The 19711-nt window shown below is 53.9% G+C and overlaps 3 protein-coding genes across 10 annotated transcripts; 2 read left to right on the forward strand and 1 right to left on the reverse strand.

The window, feature by feature from the left end:
* The first annotated feature begins 157 nt into the window (after positions 1-157).
* ATXN1L (ataxin 1 like) lies at positions 158-6952 on the forward strand. 2 transcript variants are annotated; one of them, XM_053399799.1, is made up of 2 exons: positions 158-1575; positions 2020-6952. In XM_053399799.1, the coding sequence occupies exon 2, from the start codon at positions 2105-2107 to the stop codon at positions 4088-4090; it is 1986 nt and encodes a 661-aa protein (XP_053255774.1). In that variant the 5' UTR covers positions 158-1575; positions 2020-2104; the 3' UTR covers positions 4091-6952. The 2 variants fall into 2 exon arrangements, with proteins under 2 accessions (XP_053255774.1, XP_053255773.1); XM_053399798.1 differs by lacking the exon at positions 158-1575 and adding an exon at positions 1782-1913.
* Positions 6953-7781: 829 nt separating this feature from the next.
* Positions 7782-12428, reverse strand: ZNF821 (zinc finger protein 821). Of its 5 annotated transcripts, XM_053399802.1 has the most exons (8): positions 11656-12428; positions 11471-11535; positions 10544-10668; positions 10280-10438; positions 10010-10152; positions 9382-9486; positions 8882-9048; positions 7782-8605 (listed from the first exon to the last, which is right to left on the reverse strand). In XM_053399802.1, exons 4-8 carry the CDS (start codon positions 10392-10394, stop codon positions 7939-7941), a joined length of 1197 nt encoding a protein of 398 aa, XP_053255777.1. In that variant the 5' UTR covers positions 10395-10438; positions 10544-10668; positions 11471-11535; positions 11656-12428; the 3' UTR covers positions 7782-7938. The 5 variants fall into 5 exon arrangements, with proteins under 5 accessions (XP_053255777.1, XP_053255780.1, XP_053255776.1 ...); XM_053399805.1 differs by lacking the exon at positions 11471-11535; XM_053399801.1 differs by lacking the exon at positions 10544-10668.
* An 83-nt stretch (positions 12429-12511) lies between these two features.
* IST1 (IST1 factor associated with ESCRT-III) lies at positions 12512-19710 on the forward strand. 3 transcript variants are annotated; one of them, XM_053399806.1, is made up of 10 exons: positions 12512-12763; positions 14454-14553; positions 15244-15424; positions 15566-15653; positions 15923-16006; positions 16439-16549; positions 16638-16841; positions 17066-17158; positions 18189-18237; positions 18635-19710. In XM_053399806.1, the coding sequence occupies exons 2-10, from the start codon at positions 14466-14468 to the stop codon at positions 18832-18834; spliced, it is 1098 nt and encodes a 365-aa protein (XP_053255781.1). In that variant the 5' UTR covers positions 12512-12763; positions 14454-14465; the 3' UTR covers positions 18835-19710. The 3 variants fall into 3 exon arrangements, with proteins under 3 accessions (XP_053255781.1, XP_053255782.1, XP_053255783.1); XM_053399807.1 differs by lacking the exon at positions 12512-12763 and adding an exon at positions 13047-13385; XM_053399808.1 differs by lacking the exon at positions 12512-12763 and adding an exon at positions 13047-13338.
* Position 19711: the final 1 nt, after the last annotated feature.

Below are 19711 nucleotides of genomic sequence, written 5' to 3' on the forward strand. Positions count from 1 at the left end.
TGCGGCTGTGCTCACGACATGCGTCCGGCCGGGTCGTATTAGCGAACTTTAAAGTTCCGTTCTGGATACGGAACTTGCCCACAGCCCAAGAAGCGAAGCGCCTGCCCGTCCTTCGAGGAAAAAACCAGCTGTCAGGGCGACTGAAGCGTCTTCGCCAATTGCGAATTGCCGCGGGCTAGCCTGACAGTAGCGGGGCCAAGTCCGTACAGAGCACGTGCTTTCCTAGCAAGCTCAATCTTAAGCAAGTTTACTCGGAAATATATCCCAGGGCTTTGGACATACACAGGACTGCAGGCTTTGCACGGAGCTCCAGTGTCCCGTTTCTGAGGCCGCAGAGAGACGAAGAAGCTTGCTGGCAAGCGCCTTGTTTGAACGCGGAGAGCCTCCCGGCTCAACCTCCTCTGATTTGCGTGAAACAGTTTTCGCTAATGTGGCCGATACATCCATTTCAGCTCTGGCCTCTCTTAGGGCTCTACAGTTCCGTGGCTAGTATTAAGGTTTGGGGGCTAGAAAGCCTCGCCACGGAATATATATTGGTCACTTCAATCGTTATCTCTGATAGTCAACGTCGGCGGCTTTTTGCACTGCTTCTGCCTTCCATTAGGGCATCTGGCTAATCGCTGGGAAACAGATGGGGATACTGTAGGAAGCTGTCTTAAATTGAGTCAGTCTCTTGGTCCACCTAGCTCAGTATTGCTTACACTGGTGGTCAACAGCTTTTCACAGTTTTAGGCAGGATTCCTCACTCTGGCCTACCTGAAAGTGCCTGCCAGGAGTTTAAGTCTGGTCCTGTCTGCACGCAAAAGCACATGCAGCCCTTCCCTTCCCTCCTCCACTTAGTTTGATCTAACGGACAAGCAGAGCTCTTCCTAGGATCTCGCCAGACAGCGGCTTTTTTTTTTTTAGTTGCAAATCGATGGGCGACAGAAGCCCCACTGAGAGCATTCCTCTCTTTCTCACAGACACAAAGGAAAAATAATTAATCAACTCAACATCGAGTGACAGCTCTATCCCATCCCATCTACATAGCACCAGCAAGCTGTTCCTGTCCTTGCCAGTAAAAGGCCAAGGCCACTTTTATGCTTGAAGGTTGGAAAGTGCTTCGAGAATTGTTGCCCTTGTAAAAGGAACTCGTGCCGTGCAGAGTCTGTGACTGAAGCGGACTGGCTCTTTGCGGTTTTGGAAACACTTACTGGCTGCCTACCCACACAGAGACCGGTTCCTTGCAAGGACAGCGTGAGGCTCCTATTAAAGGTCTCTCCTCTCTGCTTCCCCTTCCTTGATTTGCTTAGCGTGAATTTGACTGTGGCCATAATTTACGCATCTTCCTGGTTTAAGGCCTGGAATAGCCAGCCGAGAAGCAGCGCCAGCTTACTCGTTCCTTTCCAATCCCAGTTTGATACCAGCAAACCCCGTGGGGGCGCTTCGGTTTTCCTGCCGCAAAGGCACGAGGCTGGCGGCTTCATCATCTTAATAAAGACGCACACCACACAGTGGAGAGACCGCTTCAAGTGCACAAGCATCGCTTATTATTTCTCAAGCCAGACCTCAGCAGTCCTTACAACAACCCTACAGGTAGACCAGTTATGGCTCGACGGAGTAGAGCTCGCGGGGATGCCGGGGCGCGACGTCACGTGCAGAGGGGAAGGGCAGGTGCGTTTGTCGCTATAGCGATGCCGCCGCCGCTTCCTCGGCTGTCGTTATGGCAACCGCAGGCGGCGATCACGTCATCGCTGTGCGCTGTGCGCGCGCCGTCCTAACGTCATGAGCCTCGGCAGTTCCGGCGCGCCGTGCAAGGCGGCGGCAGCGGCGGCGGCGGAGAAGAAAGAAGGCGGGGTCAGGCCCGGGGTGGCTGCGGAGTCGGCGGGCAGAGGGATGGCACTCAGCCGTGGAGGCGGCGGCGGTGGCGGCGGGTATGCGACAGGAGTGTCCGGGGCTCCCTTCCCCCCGCCGGGCGGAAGCCGCCCGCCTGCCCCCCCCACCTGGCTGACCCCTGTGCTCTTCTCTGTGTCTTTGCAGGTGATCCCGCCCGGAGACCCCCTTGAGGAGGAGAAGGAGGAGGCGACAGCAGCAGCCCACCTTGCAGCTTCCCGAAGCGAGCGCCATGAGAGCGGCTCAGGAGCGGGGCCAGGAATTCCTCCCCCCCAAGAAGCGCGACCTGCCGGTGGCTGCCAACAACGAAGAGCCGGGGCGGGCGGCTGAGTCGGGTCTGGTGGGCGGTGGCGGCAGCGAGACCTCTGTGGAATGGTCCAGGGGCTTAGCAACAGGCAGGCAGAGCCAGGCACCTTCACGTTACACGGAGGCTGGTGGCAGCTCCGACACAGTGACCAGTCTTACCGTGGACCAGTACGGCTTATTGTACAAAGTGGCAATGCCCCCGGCCACCTTCTCACCCGTGGTGAATGTCAGCCCGCTGCCTCCAGCCTTCAGTATGACCTCGCAGCTGATCCCGCACCCTGGTATCCCCTACTCGCCTATCCATTACACTCAACTTCCTCCTGCTCCCTTGCAGTTTGTGGGATCACACTACTCTGTACCCTATGCTGCCGCTGTGCCTCCTGGCTTCCTGCCCAGCCACCTTCTGTCCTCTTCAGCCAGCCTTGCTGCCTCTCATATCCCACACTTTGTGCCCTATGCACCTCTCCTGGCTGAAGACTCTGCTCCTTCTCCACAGGCAGCCCACAGCTTTGGCAAGACCAGTGCCTCAGTTTTGCCTTCAGGCTCTCTGCAGCCCCATGTTGGAGGTCAGCCACTGGATGTTACACAGGGCCGAATTCCAGTCTATTATCAGATGTCCCGTCTGCCAGCAGGCTATTCATCATTTGAAGCTTCTGTTGCTGGCCCAAACACTGAGCAGTGTCTGCAGGAGAATCAGCTAGATCCTAAAGTCACAGCAAATGGGGTGCAAAGGTCTGCCGTAGGGGCGAAGGAAAGTGAGGCTGAAGGGCAGTGGCCAAGGACAACGGTAGAGTGCAGCACTGAAGGTACCTTCTTGACAAGCAGTCAGATTTTGAGAACAGAGATCTCTGTGCCATCTCAGCGGAGCACCCCAGATACAGACCTGGAGGTGCAGAGGGTGGTTGGAGTGCTTGCTTCCCAGGACTACCCTGTTTGTTCTGCTCAGCAGAAGGATGGCTTGAGCCCTCTAAACCTTTCCCATCGTAATCCCCCTGAGCAGAAGGCAGAGTCAATGAGGAACCCAGTGGAACTTGTGGTGGCTGCTACTGCTGAGAAAAGCCACTTTCGGAGACTGTCGGCAAAGTCCCCTGAGGAGCAGCTCCGCCATCGGCAAATACTGAAAGGCATTACAATGGCCAATGGTCGGCCAGTCTCAGGGTCCCTCCATCCTGGGGCTCAAGATGGCCTGGGAGGTGCAAGTCCTGAGGGAACAGCCTATGAGGGACTACCTGACACGGAATGTGCCCATTCCCAGAGCCACTTACCCTCCCACTTCATGAAAGGAGCCATCATCCAGCTGGCCACAGGAGAGCTAAAGAGGGTGGAGGACCTGCAGACCCAGGACTTTGTGCGTAGTGCAGAGGTGAGTGGTGGCCTCAAGATTGACTCCAGCACTGTGGTGGACATCCAAGAGAGTCCCTGGCAGGGTTTCGTCACACTGCATTTTGTGGTGGGGGAGCAGCAGAGCAAAGTGAGCATCGATGTGCCCCCTGAGCACCCTTTCTTTGTGTATGGACAGGGCTGGTCCTCATGCAGTCCAGAGAGGACGAATCGGCTCTTCTCACTCTCCTGCCACAGGCTGCAGGTGGGAGATGTTTGCATCTCCATCAGTTTACAGAGTCTGAATGGGAGGCTTGTGCCCCAGGCAAGCCCCCAGAGTGCTACCCGAGAGAGACCTGGGCGGGGTGGGGAGAGTCTCCAGGAGCTGCAGAAAAACCCATTGGAGAAGGGTGGGGTGGCTGTGGGCTCCCCCCAGGAATCCACCCACCATGATCCTGTTTCTCTGCATGGTTGGGCAGGCCCCAGCTTCCAAAGGTCTGGGGAGGAGCCCCGGCCACCACTCCTCCGCCCTTCATTCATTCCCCAGGAGGTCAAGTTGTCCATCGAGGGCCGTTCAAATGCAGGGAAGTGAAGCCCCAGTGGTGGGCGAACTTGTGTGCCACGCTTAACTGGGTTCCTTCCAGTTTGGCCACTGCTCAGATGCTCGGCCCTTCCCCCAGTTGTGTGCCTAGAATCATTCCACTGACAGAGGCTCCTTCTCTCCACCCTCTGTAGGGGAGGTCTGAGCCTGGGTAGGGTAGATTGGGGTCAGCCAAGGGGAGACTCTGAAGGAAGCAGTGACTGCGCTGCTTCTGTGAGGAGAGGAGCAAGGGCTCAACATCCCCCACCACCTCACTCAAGCACTTTATTGGACACTTGCTCACACATAGCAGGAGGGTGCTTTTACCAGGGCAAGGGAGCAGTGAGGGAGTTTGCCAGGTTTCTTCTGCTCGGGTCCCAAGTTAAGAATTTTTGTCTGGGCCTCCCAGCAGCCCCTCTCCAGGCACCGAGTCAAGGGAGCCTGGATTTCTCCTCAGGGAGGTAGTATTTGTATGCAATTTCCTCACATGCGTTAGATTGAAAGGAAATGGTTAATAGTCTGTTAAATTGCAAACCTGGCAATGCGTTGCCTCACAGCTCTGCAGCCAGGTAGAACTCGAATCCCATAGGTGGGAATGGTGTAGGTGTACGTGTGAGAGTATGTTCTAGCTCTGGCTTCTTCAGCTATCTCCATGCTGCTCTTAAGTCCCCACCTCCATCTTCTAGAAAGGCTGCATCCACTTCTGCTGCAGATGCCTTAGATGTTCACAGCTAAGCCAGGTCTGAATGGCCTGGGCTGACTAAGGCTTGTCACAGTGGTGGATGCCTCAAGTTACAGCCAGCTCCTTTGAAAAGTGCAAGGCAGTTTGTATATAAGAGCATGCTAGTGCACATACAGACACTCCTGCTTTTCCTTGGGGTGATTAAAGCATTTCCTATTGAGAGTTTGGAGAGGGGGCATTCTGGCCACTGTAACCAGCTTGAATGGCCCCCACTACATGTGTAAGATTTCTTTGGATATTAGAAAAATGTATTCAGGTTCTTCTGATAAAGATGAAAATTGCTCTTCTGTGTGCACTGGTGACTCAAACAGAATGAAAGAAGATAAAATGTGCAAGTAGTTAACAGTTTTTGAGCCGAGAAAGCAGTAGAACTGCTTGGGTTCAAGACGCTGGCTGAGTACCCTCTCCTGCACTGGTGCCCTCAACTCGGCAGGGGTGAGCTCTAGGGCTCTGAATCATAGCCGTGACTCTGCATCAGTGCCATCCAAGTCCCACTCCAGAATAGCAGCCAGGAAGCTCCTCCCACTGCTCCAAATGGGCAGCCTTGGCTTGTTTCCCTTGGATGTTTTGTCTACAGTTGTTGCTTTTAGGCATTGCCTACAGGCATTCCTGGCTCACAACGGGAACTGCTTTCCTGTCTGACCAGACACCTCATCCACTCCAAGCCCTCTCTATATGAAAGGTGGAAGACTTTGCTGTTCTCCTCTGGAAGGCCCGGCACTTTGCACTATTCCGAGCCAGGTTTCCCCGCAAACCACCCTCTGCCTTCCTTACTTGCTCTTGGGCTCCCCTGGATTGTGTGCTTACTAGACCAACGCTCATTTCCATGTAAATGCTGGCCTAGGTTTCTCCTTTGTCCTTCAGCTCCCCTGCCACCAGGGAGGAGATGTCTGCTTCATGCCATTAGGGCAGAGTGCCCTTCTACTCCCAGGGCTTCATGGGAGCTGGATCACTTGCACAGCATCACAGCAGAAGAGCCTGATTGGCCACCTCTTTCATTGGCACCACCTCTGGCCCTCCGTGGCTATTGAGGGTCAGTTCCTCTTAGTTCATCTGGACCGCCCAACACTACTGCCACCCTGGTCCAGTGCTGTTTCAGGATAGCTTGCTGCACAGCCCTTAGGGCCCAGGACCGAGTTAGGAATAGAGCTGCAAAATATGGAAGTGTCTTTGGGCACTACTCCATCTGGGGCCGCTGGAGGGTTGGGAGAACCAGCTTCCTAGAGCAATAAGCTATTTCTCTCTTGTGACACTACAGCACGACCCCTTTCCAAGCCCTAGTAAATATTTGGGAAGGGCTCCCTAATATGCAATACTGTGGGACTGGCAGCTGCACAGCTGTGTCCATTTGGCCATTCCATGGGGTAGGATGGAGGCTGCTAAAAGAGACACGTTTCAGTGTGGGGTGCCAAACTAGGGGGTGATGAACTGGGGTCCTGCTTTTCAGAAGGGCACCAACCAGATACCCTTTCCAGCTAAAAGGTTTCCCGTCCCTTCTTGCCAGCTGTTTCTGTAGCCCTGGCCTGCAAGAGCAAACATCCGCTTATATTAAGTCCCACCTCTGCCCAGAAACACTGAGCGATGGCCTGACCCAGTGGCTTGTTGCAGAGAAAGTTCCTTTGCTATATCTCAAGATGCACTGAGGAAGACAGCAAACAGAGTCAGCCTGCCACCCTTCAATCCCTTGCATAGCACCTTAGTTGGGGTGGGTCACCTTCCTGTATGCAGCTGGCAAGGGGCGAGTGTGTAGCAGCCCTGCAACCAACACCAGTCATCTTCACTCCGAAACCCATGCATCGTATCTCTAAAGCCTTAGGACTAGCCGAGTGCCCAGCCCCTTTTCTCCTACCTGATCTTTAATGAAGCATTACCAATCTAAGGAGGATAATCTATTTTGTTGTGCTTTTTTTGTACCTGTTTTAAATAAATCAATTTGTACTGTATATTTGTATTTTGGGTGAGATCCTTTTTCCTGTTTTACCATTTAAAGTCTCTGTACACACAGATTGTATTTTTATTGTTAATGCTCTTATGAATACTGCATTTAACTTGTTGACTTATGTAAACAGTATATATACATATATCTATATATATATATATATATCTATATAATTATAAGCCAATAGCTTTTCCTTTGATGTGTCTGTGTCTTACTTGTCTCCTGGAGAAAATTTTGGCAGAAACACCAAAGCTCATAAAGGAAACTTCCTTAAATTCATACAGTGGTCACTAAAGCCCCAATTACAGTAGCAATCTTCACACTGGCGCAATTAGCTCTGTTCTGTTGTGTAAATAATTTAACAGGCTGCACATAGGTTTTATGATTTAAGATTAATAGGACAGAACAGACCTGGCTAACAAGTCAGAGATAACTTCTCCTCGCTTGTGCAGCCAAGTCTCTCCCTTTTACCTAGTTTGGAAGTTGGGCAAGAGACGACACAGGCTGCTGACCAAGAAAAGAAATATACCCCTCAGTAGGGTCTTCCTCTAGCCTTTGTTTAGAAGTCTGCCTTTCACTGGTGCTCCCTGGGAGAAACTGCCTCCCTTCCACCACCATCTCTCTAAGCACAAAGGCAAGAAGAGCAGCAGCACTCAAATCTAGCTGCTTTCTCCCTCCCCAAAACGTACCCCCCCCCCCAGGATGTAAAATTCTTCCACAAACCTCCCATTTGGTGCTGCTGTACCTAAGTCTAGCAGCTACTATGACTAGGCCTAATACACCCCTGTGGGTAACTTGTGAGGCTCCAAGCCGTATTATACACCTCCCTCTTCAGGACTCCACCTTCTTTGCTAGTCCCCACTTAAGAGTTCCAGCGTGATATAGTAAGGGGCAGGCTACAGAACTGCAAAGTTCCAGCTGGATCTTGCCCAGCAAGGAAGCAAGCTAGGCAAGGCAGAAGCAGCAGCTGCCTCTCAAGCTGCTGCAGTGAATTGGCCAAGCCCACGAGGCACAGACTGAGGACATGTACAATTAATTTATTTCTGATCACAGCCAGTGCGCCCGCCCCTTCCTTCCTCCCTGCCCCTCTCAGACCGTTGTCACACTCCAGTTCCATGCTTCACTGGCGGAGCAAGTAGGGCCTCAGCAGACAAGAGCAGGTCCTCCTTTTTACCCTCCTCAGTGCAGGGCACTGGGACTCGGCTCCTCAAAGGCCATTTTACCAAGCAGCTGCCCCTCAAGCTCTAGCCCACCCACTGGCAGTGGGAAGAAGTTCATCTCGGCTGCCAATGCAGCCATGGCCGAGGGGTCCTGGCCAAACTGTGCCCGCAGCATCATGTCCATTTTCTCCAGCCGCCGCTTTAGCCTCTTGGCTTCACGCTCCCGGATGAGCCGAGCCTGCCGCTTCTCAGGGGTCTCATTGGCCCGCTTGAGGCGCATTGCTTCACGGTCCCGCTGCAGGCGGCGTGCACGCTGCTCGTCCGTCTCCTGCATGCGCTGCAGCCGCTTGGCCTCTCGATCCCTCATGCGCCTCACCTCCCGCTCCTCCGGCGTCTCGTTGTCTCGACGGCTCTTCTTAGCTGTGCGCTCTCGCTCCAGGCGCTGCAGCCGCACCTCCAGGGGCTCGTTCTGCCTTCGCAAGGCCCACTTGCGAACCCCTGGAGCTTGAGCTTCCAGAAGCTTGCGGTAGGCCACGCAGCTGTTGCACACCAGGAGGATGCCAGCAGGATACACTGTGGGGCTGACAGCAGCAGCGCCACCACCTGCTTTTTCCTCGGCACCAGAAGAAGCCTCAGGGAGGGGAATGGGCAGGGCATCTCCACACAGCACCTCTGACACCTTCTCACTGTGAAAGTCAAAGAGTAGAAATGACGGGTGGTCGGCACAGATCTTAAGAAGCCATTGTGTAGGCTTGCAAGCTACTGCCTTAGCTTACAAGCCACCCCACCCACATGAATGCTGGCCTGCAGAATGCTTCGGGCTGGGGTCACCTATTCCAGCTGCCTCCAGAAATTGCCAGGTATAACTTCCATTGCTTTCACTGAACAGGGCCCCTCCAGGACTTCCAAAATGCGGCCTGGGCCACGTCCCAGTCCCACCGTCAGAGATGCCCACTTCTCACCTGTTGAAAGTAGCATGGCTGGTGAAGCGAGCCCCACACACCGCACAGTTGGACAGTTGGTCCTCGGAGTGGATGAGGAGGTGCCTGCCCAAGGAGCCCGGGGAGCTGAGTGCTCGGCCACAGACGGGACACAGGTAGCTCTTGGCACTGACCACAGCTGCCGTATGCTGCAAACGAGGCCGGGCTGTGAGGCAAGGGCTCCGCTGCCCTGTCCCCCTCTCAGCTGTCCCTATGAGGGCAGGCAGCCAAGGCCATGCCACGGAAGATCTCCCTCTTCTGTTAGGGAAAGAAGGAGAGAGACCCGCAAGGCCTTCCCTGGGATGTGGTGCAAACCCACCAGGGGGGATGATTCAAATTGCATCCAATGCCAACAGCCCCTGCCCCCATCCCCACCCTTTCCCAGTCCAGGATTACTAATTTCAGCCTGGAAGGAAAGGGGGAGCCAGGGCAGGGATGGTTTAGCCTTGCGTGATGGTCTCATCAAAGCCCCCTCTAAGTACCTGATAGACGTGAGTGACAAGCTGCTCCCTGCTTCCACACTCTAGCTGGCAGAGGGGACAACGGGAGAGTCCCATCAGGGTATCTGGGCTGGCATTTAAACCCATCTGCAAGCAAGGAAAAGCAGGCTAAGGAAAGAGCAGAGGACAAGACCCATGCCTGGTATTCTGCCACATGCATACACATACCCTTCCCCCCAATTGATGCTGCACCAGACCCTTTAAGACCATGTTGACGGATTCTCTACAATGTAAGATTAGCCCTGCGCAATCAGATTGAGGGTCTACCTAGTTGTGTATTGTCTAACACACAGGAGCCAAACCAAATGCCTCTTCTGGGAAGCCCAGAATGAGATGACAACAGCTCTATCACTCCCCTTGCCCCCATTACCATTAGGGAACTCTAATGCCAAAAAGCCCAGACCCAATCACTTGAGCCTGCTGTAGTGATCACTTGGACACATCAATGGACCAGGCCCAGGAATCCCAGAGTGGGCTATACAGTCCTCTTTCTCCATGCTAGGGCCATCCAAGAGTCTGCTATTGCTATTCTCCCTTCCACCGAGTAACCACAGCAGCGTTGCACTTTTGCTTTAGTATGTGTTGACTACGGCCAATGTGATGCACTTGCCTCATGGCCTCGAGCGACCTGCTTGCTGCAGCCCAGCTGCTCAGTAAGTTCCAGTTCCTTTTTCACTGTCGCTGATGCTCCGTCCTCCTCAGAAGCATGGGAGGAGACCTCATCTTGTGTTGTCTCATCCCCCTCGCTATCACCTGGAATACAGAACAGCTTTAGGCCTCTGCCACAGACCAGCTGACAGGATTCCAAAGCAGCATGCAGGTGTTTGATCTCTCCCAGGTGTCCCAGAGCTGCCCTCCTGTACCAGATGGGGAAACTCACTGTTGCTGCTGCTGCTACTGCTGCTGCTGGAGTCCTTTTCTTGTGGCGGAGGTGGCAGCTGCTGCATGAGTGGTGACTGGGCTCCAAGCAGCCCAGGGAAGTCTCTTCGCATCATGGCCTGACGTGTGTGCTCTTCTAACCCAGCAAAGACTTGCTCCCCTGGAAGTACAATGGGGGAGGAAGAAGCCGCATTAGCCCATTGCCCTTCCCAAGCCCAATCATTCCTTGCCCCCTCCTCAGATGCCCAGTGATGGTCTCCCCTACCTGAAGATGGCCCAGAATGGGACTAATGCCTGGGCTCCATTCCCCAAAACAGCTTTCCCCAAACCCTTCCTGCAAAGCAACGGTGGCCTGACCAATCCGTCCCTTCGCATCCTTTCCAACATGACCTGGAAATACAAATGTCTTCAGCAGCATTAAGCACACAGGGAGGGCTCTTGCCTGCCCTGGCTCCGCCCTAGAATTTGCATGTGCTCCCCCACCCCACCCCGGGCCCATATTTTGGAAGAGCTTGTCCTGCCATACAGGTTCTCCTCCAGGGGTAAAGCTGTTATATGTGTGTAAAAGATGCTTTAGTGTAGGCAATAGCAAACCTACTTATCAACTTTTCCAAACCAAATTTGTGGTGGGAGACGTCTTCTGTGGATTTTGTGGTCCAGGTTTAGTTATCTGCTTTAGTTCCTCCTTGATACGTTTTCTCTTAAGTTGTGCAAAGTGGGCAGTGCTTGCCTGAAATTGCCAGACTCTTTCCTGGGCCTTTGCTAGTTCAATTCTGATCCTAAAGCTATCATGGTGCCTGGAAGTCCCCTGTTCCTCATTGTGCAAGGGAGACTAGCCAGCCATTCCCAACTAGTGCTGAAAAGCCGTTCATTTGCAGAAGAAACATCAGTGGGTAAGGTGGCCCAATGAGAGACAGAATGCCACTAGAATGGCGGAGAGGGGTTCTGAGCCCCCAGAGTACCTAAGGAGCCCTTAGGCTACAAGAGGTGATACGTGGACATGTCTCAGCTCAGCCAACAAATCCTCGATGCTGGGCAGGGAGTCCCCACCAGGGCTATGGGAGAAGAATGCAGCAAATAGTGGAGGGGAGGGTTGTCCCCCCCATCATTTTGCGGATGAGGGTGCCTCGCTTGGGCGGGGGAAGGGGGTGAAGGTGGAAGTGACAACAGCCCCCCTCCCCTTATTACTCACAGTGGACTTTATTGGGGGTGGTCTGTTTCCGACGGGACATGGTTCCCCCCCCGGGGGGGGCGCACCTGCGGAAAGAAGAGCCCTGTCACCATGCGGGGGATGACCAGGGTAGGCGAGCGGGGGGCGTTTAGAGATCAGCCCCCACCCCGCGCTCGAAAGGAGGCTGCCGCCGCCTCGGCCCTTACCTGACTCCGTCGCCCGGCCTGGGCTCGCCCAGCAGCGCTGCAGGAGGACAAAGGGCCGCCCGGGCTGGCAGACAGACAGACAGAGGAAGATGGCGGCACGGCGGGAGCGCCCGGCTCGTGCACGGCGGGACCGACGGACAGACAGGCGGACGGGGGCGCGCTGCGCTGGAGCCCTCCCCTCCCCTCCGAGCGGAGCGCGCCTCCTGCCTGACAGCAGGGGCGCCGATCCCGAGGCCGGCGCAGGCGCTCAGCCGGGAGGGGGTCCCGCAGCCATCAGGCCGGCGCCTCCGGGGGCTTCACGCACCCAGACCAGCCAGCAGGGCCAGAGTTGTGTCCTTCGGCGCTCTCCACTGGCCCGGCTACCGAGGAGGAGCAGCAGCAGGAGCAACTGCTGCTGCTGCAACCCGCCTCCCTTGCCCCGAGTCGCCTCCTTCCACGGGGCCGCTTCTCCTCTTGTCGGAGCGGCGCCGCCGCGGTGCTAGTGGCGGGGCTGCCGCCGTCCCCGCCTCTTTTCAAGCCACGAGCAGGGGGACTCGATTGACGCCCCCGCCATGCCCTGCAAGGCGCCCGGCCATTCACGCGAGCGCCCCTACAGCGGGAGGGCTCCAGTCTGCCGCGCGACGCCCCCGGGGATGGGAAGCAGCTCGGAGGGAGGGGGGCACTGGGCGGGGCCGCCGCTTCTTCCTCCTCCTTCTCCGACGTCGTACCCGACGAGGCCGGAACTCTCCAGCCGCGGTTGAGGGCTATGGAGGGACCTCAATGAAGGTAACGCTCGTTTTAGGAAGTACGACTTTTATTGAGGTCCCTCTTTCTCCGGTGAAAGATCCCTCCGCCCGTAAAGTAGTTCCGTACAAACACAAAGCGCCCCGTGCGTCGCTGCACTGTATCTTGGAGAAGCCGCGTCGCAGACAGAGGGCCGGACGCTGCTAAGAACTACGACTATTGCTTTTGCTACTGTCGCTGTCTCGCACCTCCTCCTCCTGAAAAGCAGAGAAGAGACGTATCCCTCCGCCTGCCCAGCTGAGGCTGGATCCGTGACGCCGCCGACGCCACTTTCGCCGCCTGCCGGGACAGACGGAGACAAAAAGAATCCCCCCCCCGCCCCCGGGTAAGGCCGCCCCGGCTGACCGCCCTCGCTCGGCTCTGCGTTTTCCGGGGAGCGGGGCCGTTGCCCTCCTTGGACGACTCGAGGTCCTGCTTCCCGCCGCCCTCACAAGCCTCCCCCGTCGCCTTTCGCCCGAGGAACGGGCCGAGGCAGGGAAGGGCTCCGGGAAAGGCGAGAGAGGCCCGGAGAGGCCGCCGCCTGAAGCTGCCTTCGGACAGCCGGTGGCGAGAGGCGCGGGCGAAGAAGCGGCGCTTCCTGGTCCGCGGCTGGCGGGCTTGGCCTCTGCCCAGCCTGGCCGCTCGCCTTCCCTTCCGGCTCTTGCTCCTGCCGCTGGCCGGGAATGGCTCCTCCTTGGGGCCTGTAGCACATCGAAACTGGCTGTCTGGGCTACGGGTCGGGCGGCGCTGGTGTTTCGCCTTTGGGGTCTCTGAACCCGGAGCGGGCAGCTGCCTGTGTCTAGCCGAAAGCGAAGCCGGTGCCGGAAGAAGAGTTGGGAATTGCCTTCGTGCCTCTGTAGTTCAACTACCTGCAAACTCCCCCACCCTCTTGGAGCAAATCCTCCACCAGCTCCCACATAGGTGGGAGCTGAGCTCTCTACCGCTTCCAGTGCTGCAAAGCGGGGCAGGTTTGTCCTCCAGGGATTGAAACTGGTTAAAGAGATCCAAGGTTGTGAGCTGCCCCTTGTGCTGTATATGGTTGGGCCTGGCTGATCAAATCATGTACAAAAGGGGAAAAAACCAGAAATCTGTTGCTTGCACAGATGAAAGGGCTCTACACATACATACAGACAAAAAAACACACACACACAAAGCATTTCTTAAGTGGATAAATAGGTTTTGGCATACTGTACTATTACACACACTTGAGTCTGTATGGACTCTGTTTAAAAATGGCTGGCATTTATAGTCTATTCAAACATTTATTCTTGCTGTATACGAAAATTCACATTAAAATTACTTATATTTGCTTGTTTGCTTTATTATATATTTGCAGCGGAGATAAAACATTACAGCTCGCAACCTTTCCACATTCAAACCAATCCAGATCCTGAGATCTGAGACCATTCACTGTCTGCGTCTCCAAAAGATGTTCAGCAGGTAGCAACAAGAGAACAGATCCCCCCCTGCTCCAATTGTGAAATGCTCCAGCACCATGCAAAAAATAAATTGATTAATTTAAAAAATGTCCAGTAGCACCTTAGAGGCTACCTAAGTTTGTTCTGGGTATAAGCTTTCGTGCACATGCACACTTCTTCAGATACCTACGAAACCTTATACCCAGAACAAACTTAGCTGGTCTCTAAGGTGCTCCTGGACAATTTTTTTATTTTATTTCGACTGCGTCAGACCAACACAGCTACCTACCTGAATCTAGAACCATGCAAAAAAGTTATTCTCAGCATTTGGACAGCGCTGATGATTGAGATTTTTGAGAATACTGGTGTCCTGCTTGTGTAGAGCAGGGAATATTGTGTTTAGATTAATTTTTGAGCACTTTTCATGTTTGATATTTGTATCACTTTTTTGAATTTTAAATGTATTTTGTATTTTATTCTAAATAACTCTGGAATGGCTCTGAATGTGCAAAGCAATATATAAATATTACAAGTAGAATATATCTACACAGGAAACTGCTAGCTGTCTGCCTTTAACACACATGATAGTAGGCTTTTTCTCTCTTGTGTTCCTGGCAGGAATTCTACACCATGTTAGGCTCTGGGTTCAAGGCCGAGCGCTTGCGAGTCAACCTACGTCTTGTCATCAATCGCCTCAAACTGTTGGAGAAAAAGAAAAGTGAGTGGACTTTCCTACCTAATTCCTTGACCTCATCACCAGAGTAGTGATTCAGGAGGTTTCTGGTAGTCATGGTGTCCCACAACACCATGTGCAGGCTATAAATTAAGAGATGCTTAATTTATACCCTGCACATGTTGTTTCAGTGTATCTGAAAAAGTGTGCATGCACACAAAAGCTTATACTACTCAGTTGGTCTCTAAGGTGCTACATTATAATTTTTAAATTCTTTTGGAAGGATTCTTTTAAAGACTTTCTTAGATCATATAACTTTTTTGAAGACTTGATTTTTAAAGGGAGTTTTTAGGTTTTTAAGAAGAGTATTTTTAACTATCTTTTAAAAGAATTGTTTAAATTTATTTTGACATGTCAGAGTATAAGTGTGGAATTGCTTGTGTGTGTGTGTGTACTGTATTTCAAAGATGCTGAGAATTGTGGTCATTGGGATGGGGGTGTGGATTCTGTGAAGAGTTCTCAGGTTTGTGGACTTGTGTCCAGTTCTAGCCCCACTATACTCATTGAATGGACATGGTTACTTAATTTCAATATGCCTAAGTATAACTTAGTTGGAGACAACCCACAGTCCTTCTTGGTGGAGCCCCTCTCTTTGCATACACAAACACCCCAGGCAGGGCCAGGGCAGGCTTGTGGGCCTCCCCTGCTGCCCCATGATGAACCCTTTTCTTGCAGCTGAGCTAGCCCAGAAGGCACGGAAGGAAATTGCTGACTACCTGTCTGCTGGCAAAGATGAGCGGGCTCGCATCCGTGTGGAGCACATCATCCGGGAGGACTACTTGGTGGAGGCCATGGAGATCCTGGAGCTCTACTGTGACTTGCTTCTGGCACGCTTTGGCCTCATACAATCTATGAAGTAAGGTCTTGGCCTATGGGGAAGAGGGTGCTGGGTGCCTGCCACGTGTCCCCTCCCCTCGGTCTGCTAGGTCTGGGACCTCTTTGTCCTCCTTGTCTTTCAACTACTTGCTCACTCTTGCCTTACTTTGTGTCCCTTCAGGGAGCTGGACTCCGGCCTGGCAGAAGCTGTCTCCACCCTCATCTGGGCTGCCCCCCGACTGCAAGCGGAGGTGGCTGAGCTGAAAATGGTGAGTAGTGCCAGTTGTGTCTTGGCAGGCTGCTCAACCTTCCTGGACATCTGGGGGCAGCAGTTGGGAAAACACTTTGATCTATCCTCACAGGATGCTCAGAGAACTTGGTGACTTTCTTGTTTGATCTGGGAGTTTAGGTTGGCTCCAGTCTCCAAACTCCTGAACCTTTTGTCCAGGGGTGCTGCGATAGTTGCTGTGCCCTGTCTTAAATAGAGGGGAGCCAGTGGTGCCTGGACTCTGTTTTGAGTGTGCCATTTCCATACTAGGTTGCTGACCAGCTCTGTGCCAAGTACAGCAAAGAGTATGGCAAGTTGTGCCGGAGCAACCAGATTGGGACCGTCAATGACAGGGTGAGTGGAATGGGAAGGGCATCATGGGGGTGAGATGGCGGTAAGGCTCTCAGGAGCTACTAACCACAATGGCTACGTCTTCCTCTGCTGTCAGAAGTGATCTGCTCCTGATGTCAGTTGCTGGGAATCGCAGGTGAAGGAGAGCACTGCTGCTGCTCCACTCAGGGGCTTCTTGTTGGGGCATCTGTTTGGCCACTGTGAGGACAGGATGCTGGGCTAGACAGGCGGCTCCAGCAGGCTGTTCTTATGGGAGGGAACGATATCAGTGCTTCATAAAGATGAGTTGTTTGCAGCAGGTGGTCCTGCCTGTGGTGCTTCACCAGGCAAGGTAGAAATTTATCTTTTTTCTGGCTTGGATATCTCTTAGCTAGGTAAGTGTTCTTGACCTGCCCAGCTCAGTGAAGGGCTCACTCTTCCCTCCCTCCCTTCCAGCTGATGCACAAGTTGAGCGTAGAGGCACCTCCCAAAATCCTGGTGGAGAGGTACCTGATTGAGATCGCAAAGAACTACAACGTGCCCTATGAGCCAGACTCTGTTGTCATGGTGAGTGACTGGGAGGCGGTTCCACTCTCAATTCCCTCAGTAGCAGCTCCCTTTCCCACATGTGACATCAGCTTCTTCCTCTTCCCAGGCTGAGGCTCCCGCAGGCGTGGAAGCTGACCTGATTGATGTGGGATTCGTGGATGATACAAAGAAAGGTGGCCGTGGAGGTGGTGGTGGTGGCGGCGGCTTCATGACCCCAATGGCTGGTCCTGATGGAGTTGTGCCAATGCCAATGCCCATGCCCATGCCATCTCCAGCTCCCCCTTTTGCATACCCACCTCCAAAGGGACCAGTAAGTCCTATGTCTTGCTTGAAACAGGAGGGGAGTCTGTAAAGTTGGGATTGGGGGTGGTAGTGGGGGGGGGAGGATAGCAGTCTACTGTGGTGAGTTAGCATCTGAGCACACCTCACTACCTGCTGTGTGAACAAGGTTTTCCAGCTGTTCTGGCAGGTATTGCCTATCTGATTCTGCCATTAGAAAGGGGTGCTGGTCTGAGTAATAATTTCTCCCTTTAGGAGCACTTCAACGGGCTACCGGTGGGCACCTACCAACCTTTCACCAGCCTTCACCCACCTCAGATTCCAGCAACACCTCCAACATATGAGTCTGTAAGTACTGCTGATGAAAAACAAAAGATGAATTGCTGGGAGGGCAAGTCCTCTCTGCTGGGACTATTGCTGTCCCTAGTCTAGTGCTGGGTATTGGCAGGCCTTCCCACTTGGACTGACTGAGGAGTTGCCATCCACTGGATTTGGGCTTGCAGCAGACTTCATGCATGCTCTTAGGCCTACTGCCAGTGGTACAGTGGATGTTGCCTGCCTAGGCATTGTTGAGGAGAAACTTGCCCAGGTCACTTTCAATAATCAGGAGTCCCATTCCCACTTGAGGAAGTCCAAGACAAGCCTGTCCCTCTGGAGGAGCGAGTGGCAACTGCACTTGGTATAGAGGCCGACCAGGAGGTCCAGCAGTGGCCCTGCAGCCTGTCCACCAGGAGCTGCTCCAGCTTCTTCATTGACATTGTGGTGGTGGAGGAGGCGAGCAGGGCAGCTACTTGAGTCTACCAGGCAGGAGGGAGGGGCTGTGATAATGATACTGAGGGAGCCTCAGCATGATCTCAGCAGCCTGGATGAGCTTGCAGGCAGTGACTCAGAGGTCACCTTGGTCTCAGAGTCCAGGCTGCTGCCCATGGAAGGCATGAGCGGAGGACGAGATGTGGGGGTGGGCTGAGCAGCTAGAGAGTGTCCACCTTCATGCACTTGCGCTCTCCAGATTTCTGTGGTTGCTGGTGGTGGTGGTTCATGTCAGGTTGAAGGTGAGACCACCAGCGATGGTGAAGAGCTACTGCACCGTCAGGCCATCCTTAGGGGACATAGCCAGGGCCGCTTCCTATTCAGGTAGTCAGCCATGCTGAATGGCTCTCCCTCACCTATGGTGCCACCAGGCCAGGCTCACCACCACTGCTTCCTCCTCCTCCAGATCCCTCATTTCATCCTTCCTTCTGCTGTCTGGCCAGGCTGCATGAAGAAGATGGGAACACCAGATATGGTGCTTCTGCTGTGCATGTAGGCCTCTAGGGAGTTGTCAGGTGGTGGTTCTATGTGGGGCGCTCCATGCAAAGCCAGCTTTTTTCTGTTTCAGATTGATGACATGGGTGCTGACAAGGAATTGCCATCGCCACAGGTGACCGGTGAGTGCAGGGCCGGAGGGGGAGGCTGTGGAGCTGGCAAGGCAGTGAGGAGGGAGGGAGGGAGGTCGTGATGTCAGGGGAAAGCTGGTGCTTGTGTTTATTGTTGGTCCCTTTCACTTGTGTTTGCTCTTGAGTTGCTGAGGTAAGTGTGTGTGTGTGTGTGTTTTGGGGGCAGAGGCTGGGTCTCTTCAAGCTTGGTCCCATGTAGTAACTGGTAGGAGCTGCAAGGCTCAACTGAAGTGCAGCAAGTGCTTGCTTCTACAGGACATATACTAATGGTAGTCCAGCAAAAAGAAGAATAGTCCTACCCCTGCCCCTACTCCTGTTAGGTAGACTACTGTTTTCGCTGCCTTGAGCCTGCCCACTGCTTGTAACCAGTCACTCTTGTCTGCTGCAGGACCAGCCCCAAAGCCACAGCCGAGGGGGAGGCCACCAGCTGCAGTTCCTAGTACGGGCGATAATTTTGTGCTGCCAGAGTTGCCATCAGTGCCAGACACGCTGCCTGCCGCTTCTGCTGGTGCCAACACTTCCGCCTCAGAAGACATTGACTTTGATGACCTCTCTCGAAGGTTTGAGGAACTGAAGAAGAAAACTTAAAAAGAGCCCCTGAACAGGGGGCCGATGGGCCTGATTGCTGCCTCCTCCTTCCCTCTTAGCACGGCCAAGTGCTCGTTCCTCTTCTTCCGCTTGGCCTTTCTTCCTTCTGTACTTACACCAAATGCCACTGCTTTTCTGACATTCTGCTCCAGGAGTGGGGGACTGCACAGCCTCTTTGAGATGGGAGCAGGAACAATCCCTCCGAATGCATTGCTCTGCAGTCTGCAGCCGGGCATTAGAGGGGAAAGGGAGTGATGTAGGTGGCCTCTCATTTGGACAGACAGTGGTGTAGGGACACCAACCTGAAGATTCTGGGCAACGTAGTTGGACAGAAGCGCGCCCCCCCCTCCAGGCATGTGCTGTGGAAGGGGAGCTGCTCTGGGCCCCTGATAGCTTTGTTTTGCCTGCCGTGTTCTCAGGGAGCCCTCCGGGGCCATTATGACTTTCCTTTGGGGAGGGATGCTGTGGGGCACAGGAGTTGACCAGTCTGCACTCCTCGTGGCTCAGTGGTCCTCCTGCCTCTGGCTTGCAGAGCAGCAGGCACATTTTCCTAGCTTTGAGTGAGCCCAGTTCTGCCTTAACGTGGCTCTGCATCAGGCTGGGTTCAGGGCCATTGCTTGACATGTGCCATCACTCCTGGTTCTCTAGCCTCTTCCCTTGCCTATAGGGCAAAGCCATGGGTGGTGGTGGTGACAGCAGCAGCAACACATCCAGCAACTTCTGCTGCTCTTACAGACCAGCTGCAGTGCCAGCAGCCAACCTCAGCTCTCCCATGTAACACTCTGTATGTAACTCTTTCATGTGGCTTTTCTGGGACAATTTGATTGGTTTGTATCTTCTCTATTAATTCTAAATAAAGTTGAGGAATAGCCTTGAC

Source organism: Podarcis raffonei, chromosome 8 (genome assembly GCF_027172205.1).
Source record: "Podarcis raffonei isolate rPodRaf1 chromosome 8, rPodRaf1.pri, whole genome shotgun sequence".
Lineage (NCBI taxonomy): Eukaryota > Metazoa > Chordata > Lepidosauria > Squamata > Lacertidae > Podarcis > Podarcis raffonei.

Coding starts and splice junctions, on each gene's coding strand:
- ATXN1L (XM_053399799.1), top strand. CDS start 2,105: ATGAGAGCGGCTCAGGAGCGGGGCCAGGAATTCCTCCCCCCCAAGAAG.
- ZNF821 (XM_053399801.1), bottom strand. CDS start 11,510: ATGTCCCGTCGGAAACAGACCACCCCCAATAAAGTCCACT. Junction 10,439..11,470: donor CACCCCCAATAAAGTCCACT/GTGAGTAATAAG, acceptor TTGTACTTCCAG/GGGAGCAAGTCTTTGCTGGG. Junction 9,487..10,009: donor AGGTCGCTCGAGGCCATGAG/GCAAGTGCATCA, acceptor CCTTGCTTGCAG/ATGGGTTTAAATGCCAGCCC.
- IST1 (XM_053399806.1), top strand. CDS start 14,466: ATGTTAGGCTCTGGGTTCAAGGCCGAGCGCTTGCGAGTCAACCTACGT. Junction 14,554..15,243: donor ACTGTTGGAGAAAAAGAAAA/GTGAGTGGACTT, acceptor CTTTTCTTGCAG/CTGAGCTAGCCCAGAAGGCA. Junction 16,842..17,065: donor ACCCACCTCCAAAGGGACCA/GTAAGTCCTATG, acceptor TTCTCCCTTTAG/GAGCACTTCAACGGGCTACC.